This window comes from Ranitomeya variabilis, chromosome 4 (genome assembly GCF_051348905.1).
Source record: "Ranitomeya variabilis isolate aRanVar5 chromosome 4, aRanVar5.hap1, whole genome shotgun sequence".
NCBI classification, from domain to species: Eukaryota; Metazoa; Chordata; class Amphibia; order Anura; family Dendrobatidae; genus Ranitomeya; species Ranitomeya variabilis.
In genome coordinates, this window is record NC_135235.1 from 76,227,225 (window position 1) to 76,233,201 (window position 5,977).

At 51.7% G+C, this 5,977-nt stretch overlaps 1 protein-coding gene across 1 annotated transcript; it reads right to left on the reverse strand.

Annotated features, from left to right (window-relative positions):
- Window positions 1-222: 222 nt before the first annotated feature.
- ADO (2-aminoethanethiol dioxygenase) lies at window positions 223-4,036 on the reverse strand. Its single transcript, XM_077258774.1, has one exon. It carries the CDS (start codon window positions 3,880-3,882, stop codon window positions 3,112-3,114), a length of 771 nt encoding a protein of 256 aa, XP_077114889.1. The 5' UTR covers window positions 3,883-4,036; the 3' UTR covers window positions 223-3,111.
- Between the last annotated feature and the right edge of the window lie 1,941 nt (window positions 4,037-5,977).

Here is a 5,977-nt window from a genome sequence, read left to right on the forward strand (position 1 = left end):
ACGACCTACAGCCTGCCCATTTGTATAGGAGAGAGGGAAGAGGCCTGTCAGTGGTCTGCCTAATGAGCATTTGGCTATCTGATGAGAATGGCCATCTATAGGCTCCCGTCATATACAAATCCCTCCAGCATGGCACAAAAATGCAAGTATGTAAAACAAAACTGATGTTTTTATGTTCAAGCCATAGGGAAAAAATAAAATAGATATATATATATATATCAGTTTTGTTTTCCGCTCCTATTGTTTTGGGCCAAGCAGAAGGGACAGGTGTGTAAAGGAGCCCAAGAGCATGTGCCCATGACCCGGAGGTGGTGGCACTTTAGACGCAGCGCATGTTCACTGCCATCTATTGAACACAGGTGAATCTGCATGTGATCACTGAACCGTGCAGATTCACCGCATTCAATACATTCTATGGGTGATATAGACATGCTATGGTCAGGAAAGATGGGCCATATATTAGTCTCCGCGGGGGTCTGTGGACATGGTATTTCTTGAAATCCCATCCTCTATGCTGTAACATCTGGCCGCTGCGGGTTGGCTGATGCATAAGTACGCGGCATCCGACCCCCTGAGTTTACTGATTGCCTTAAGCTGGACAATCCCATTTCATACACAGTATTTTAGAACATTTGTGATATAAATAATATGGACATGAATCACTAGAGTTGGTGCAAATCGATTTGCAGAGTCGAGTCCAGCAGGCAGGTTAGTAGTTGTTGCTACACAGGCTCCTGTGAACGGCCTCTTACTCAACATTTACAGCTCTTATTGATTAATCTGCCTGGTTTATTCGCCGGCTAATCAAAAATAGAGCCATAGATGCTGACAGGTATGAGGGGGTCTGCAGAGCACCCATCCCAACAGCCACAGATTATTGATGTTGCCACCGGATTGCATCCTGCTCATTGATTTACACCATCTCTACTCGTCTATTCAATGCTGATGTCCTCCAAACCCAGCTGAGCCATGGTGCAAGACGTATGATTGGCTGCAGCGGTCTTGTGCTGCAGTGGTCTTGTGCTGCAGTACTTCAGGCATCACTAAAAGCATTAGCCCTGGATTGGCACCAGGGCATAGAATAGACAATTATACTTAAATTAGCCCCCCAACCCCTGCGTTTGGGCATTTTTTTTTTTTTTTTTTTACTGACCTCTTAGATCATGTATTTAACTCTTAGTAGGTCTTCGCTTATTGTCTACCGTCCTAGGCAATACAAGAATTTTATTTTTTTTTAACCAACAGAAACAAAGGCTTTTTTTTCCAGAAAAATACATTTATATTATATAATTTGTGAAATGTAGTAACAGAAAAGAATTTAACATGTGTCAATTACAGTGAAACGTGGAAGAATACAGCAGGGACGAGATCAATAAGCAGATAATCACTACTCAGCTTTAAGGCCCATTAACAAACTTCAATATAATTTTTTTTTAAAGTTTTTCTAAATGCATATTACCCCAAGACTTATAAATACTAATCATAAGAAGGACAGAGGCAGTAATGTCAATGCCACGATTCCTATAGTGGTCGACAATGGAGGCAGACCCCCACATACAGCCCCTGTCGGAGGTTACAAGTACACCATCCATTGCTCGGCTTCCAGATCATAAACACTGAACTTCATGAAGGACAATACAAAAGGAAACTTCGGAGGAATGTTGCATCTTTAGAGGATACTGTCAGTCAGTGGAGAATCCCCCTCCTCCCAGAGTTCATCCTGAGACCAAGTAAATCAAGAAATGCTCATTTTGTGTATTTTTTTTTCCTTAACAGCAGACGCCCCTCAAAATAAAAAAAACCTACATGACAGGAAAAGTCCAGGAAGTGCGATACGGCACGCTAGAAAAAAAAAAAAAAAAAATGGCCATGCTGCTATATATAGCGGGGGCCGTGTGTTACGTCTATAGTTATACAGAACGGCAGAGGTCTGGTAATGAAATCTGCGCCAACGCCACACATCCTGGCCTAGTAAACAATGGTAGCCTAACTGCTGGATAATCTGGGCACTGCAGGACTACAACACCCAGCAGGTTCTGGCAGCTGCATTTTCTGGACATACTGAATTGTGCAAAAAAAAAAAAAACACAGCAAATACTCTCCCCGTCCTCCTCCTATAGGGACAGCGGGATGGTTGGAAGGCGAGTGTAAACCATAGTGTCAATAAATAGTGAGGGGTTTATAGGGCGGCACCTCGGGGATACGGGGCAAGGCCTCATTCAGACATTAGAATTTTAGGGCTGATCACACGTCTTGTGGACAAAGTGTCTGCGGGCAAAAACAAACAATGGAGACGGGTTTTTCATGGATCAAATTGGCAAACAAATTAATGGATCAATGAGAAAAAAAACAAACAAAACAAAAAACCACACCAAAACTGTACGCTGACTCCAGTCACTGCCATCGGGGTGCAGTTGTTTTGGAGACGCCTAGAATTAGTTTTTTTCCTTACGCGAGATCGTACATTACTCAGAAAGATGGGAGAAGCCATAAGAGCATGAAGGAGGTGTGAATGAGGCCTTAGCGGAGGCAGGACAGCAGCTTGGCGGGGCGGCTGTAGGTCGGCGTGGACATGTGGGGGAGGGGCGGCAGCCTCCAGGGTGTCAGTCAGTAGCATCTCGCACAAGTCTAGATTTTGGCAGCTGAGAACACGGGGGTCAGCCGCCATTTTTAGTGTCCTAGGGCGGCCGCATCGGTAAACGAGTTATCCAACGGTGAGCACAGAGTCCTCCACTAGTAAAGAGGTTCTGCAGAGGCGGCTCCCCGGCGCAGTGGAGACCGGACCCCAGCCTCCACACCATGACAGTAAAGAGGTTCTGCAGAGGCGGTCCCCTGGAGAGGCCAGACCCTCAGCCTCCACACCATGACAGTAAAGAGGTTCTGCAGAGGCGATCCCCTGGAGAGGCCAGACCCTCAGCCTCCACACCATGACAGTAAAGAGGTTCTGCAGAGGCGGTCCCCTGGTGGCAGTGGAGAAGCCGGACCCTCAGCCTCCACACCATGACAGTAAAGAGGTTCTGCAGAGGCGGTCCCCTGGAGAGGCCAGACCCCCAGCCTCCACACCAGGACCCTTCTCCCTCAGGGGCCCTGCAGTGAGATGGAGGTAGGCGGTCACACAGACACTTTGGGCCCCGGGTAGGGCTCGCCCCCGCACCAGAACTCGTCCGGTTGGGGGATTTCCAGCAGCCACACTTCCCGCGGGTGGACCCCGGAGGCCTCGGCGGCGCCGGCCGCACTCTGCTCCGGGGAGGCGGAGGACGGGGCCTGGCTCGGCGGCAGCAGCTTGTAGTAGTGGCAGTCCCGGCCGTCGTCAGGGTCGTACGGCGGGGCCAGGATGTCCAGGAAGGCGGCGGGCCCGTCCACGGCGCTGATCTGGTGCAGGTTGTCCCGGTGCGGGCTGAGCAGGCAGGGCGGGCTGCTGTCGCTGTACTCGCCGGTGGAGCGCAGCACGGCCCGCAGCACGGAGCCGGGATCCCCGGGAGTCTCCGTCTTGTCGAAGCCGCTGATGCGCACCTTCCCGTAGAGCACCTTGAGCATGCCGTGCATCCCCGGGTGGTCGTGCAGCGGGATGCTGGAGCCGCCCTTCAGCAGGAACACCCCCATGGAGAAGCCGTCCGTCTCGCAGATGTGCATGTAGGTGACGGGCGGGTTGTGCGGCGCGGGCACCGGGGCCTGCGCGCTCTTCCGCGGGCGGATCTTTAGGTCCTCGGCCCGGACCTCGCTCACCAGCTTCCTCAGCTGCGCCACGTTCTCCGCAAAGCTCTTCCCGTCCCCGCCGCTGCCGCCAGCACCGCGGAACGTCAGCCGGGCCTGGCGGGCGATCTTCTGGATCAGGGAGTTCATCTCATCCCTCGGCATCTCCCTCCCGCTGGCGTCTAGCATGGACGGCTCCCTGCTCTCGGCGGCATCCCCCGGTGACCGCAGCCGTTACACGCAGCTCTGCTCCCTCATGATCCGCCACCCATTCATGCAAATAGCGGACACACGTCTGCCCCGGACGCGGCGCTCACTTACATTGCTGCGGGGGATTGTGGGACTTGTAGTCCAGGCCTGGCCTGTTTCCTGGGATTATTTTATGTAACGCGTGACATTAGCGTAATAATGCGGAGGGTGAGGTCGGGGACACCCCCTATACACAGCTGCACACTTCGGGGGTCCCGGGAGACCCTCACTGAGCTGATAACACCAGTAGTTGGAATTTACACTAGGACTACAAATCCCATGATGCAGTGCGGCGCAGATTGCGTGCAGCCGGCTGTGTGATAGGTCGCTGGGAGGGTCGCTTTAAATGATTTGTGCTGAAGTCCATTGACTTTGACATTGCCCTGAGCCGCGGGATCCTGCGCTGTGTAATGTTTAATGGCCTGGACGGATCGTTTACAAACTTGGCACGGAACGCATGTATTCCGGGCTCCGCATACCTCTCCTCACACATCACCGGGAGCGAATGGGAAGTCGGGAAATGAATGCACATCGCTGCGCTCTTATACACAGGTCACGGCCATCAGTAGGGGAGAGGTGGGCCATAGCTGCCAATCAGAATGCTGCCTTCATTTATAAAGGAGCTTATGAAAAATGACAGCTGGATTCTGATTGGTTATCAGCTGCTCCCTTATTACTGTTCTTAGGCTGTGTAAACACGGAGGCCTTTTGCTGAGTTTTAGGAGCAGAAACTGAACGGAAACTTTTGAGGAGTTCGGAGTTTTGGAGAGTTTTCATCCAGTTTCTGCTAAAAAAAAAAACCCCTCAGTGTGCACATTGACTTAAAGGGAACCTGTCACCACGTTTTTGGAAGATGGGATAAAAATAGCGTTAAATAGGGGCAGAGGTGGGCGTTACATTAGTGTGTGTGTTATGCGTTTATTACCCACCTAAGTTGCCGAAATAACTTTGCAAAGTCTCCGTTTTCGCCTGTCAATCAGGCTGGTCAGGTCACATGGGCGTGGTGTCTTCACCCAGATTTGGCGTAGTTTTCCGTTGGTGGCGTAGTGGTGTGCGCATGCCCAAAGTCCGGAATCCTCTTCCAGGGGATTTAAAATAGCGCGGTGTTCGTTATTGCATTGGTGATCGGTGGGCGCGGCCATCTTCCTTTGGCCGCGCGTGCGCAGAAGCGGCGCTCTGCTGGCCGCGGCTTCAGGAAAATGGCCGCGGGATGCCGCGCGTGCGCAGATGGATATCGCGGCGGCCATTTTCCTGAAGCCGCGGCCAGCAGAGCGCCGCTTCTGCGCACGCGCGGCCAAAGGAAGATGGCCGCGCCCACCGATCACCAATGCAATAACGAACACCGCGCTATTTTAAATCCCCTGGAAGAGGATTCCGGACTTTGGGCATGCGCACACCACTACGCCACCAACGGAAAACTACGCCAAATCTGGGGGAAGACAACGCCCATGCGACCTGACCAGCCTGATTGACAGGCGAAAACGGAGACTTTGCAAAGTTATTTCGGCAACTTAGGTGGGTAATAAACGCATAACACACACACTAATGTAACGCCCACCTCTGCCCCTATTTAACGCTATTTTTATCCCATCTTCCAAAAACGTGGTGACAGGTTCCCTTTAAAGGTGGGGGGGGGGGAGGTGGAGGGATTCTTGTTTTGGAAAACTCCTGACCCCAAGCTATATTCAAAAACACAAACTGTGCTTTACGCCATGGTCACACTAGCAATGACTACGGACGAGTGCTATGCGATAAAACATCACATAGCACTCGGACCAGTATTCATCCATGTGGCCGCTCACATCAGCGTTTTTTTTCTCGGCCGTTTTCAACGTGCAAGTGGAATTGATTGTCACCGACACTCGGCCGAGGCTCAGCTCACTCGCACCCATATAAGCCTATGGGTGCGAGTGAGACAATGCACATTGATAACATCCTCTCTGTGCGATATCCGCTGACCACGGCAATGGAGGAGATGGAAACATTAGTTTCTCCGCCTCCTCAGCAGCTGTGCTCCGATCCTCCCTGTGCGAGA

What these genes read in the sequence shown, in the direction of transcription:
- ADO (XM_077258774.1), bottom strand. Translation starts at nt 3,882, where the DNA reads ATGCTAGACGCCAGCGGGAGGGAGATGCCGAGGGATGAGATGAACTCC.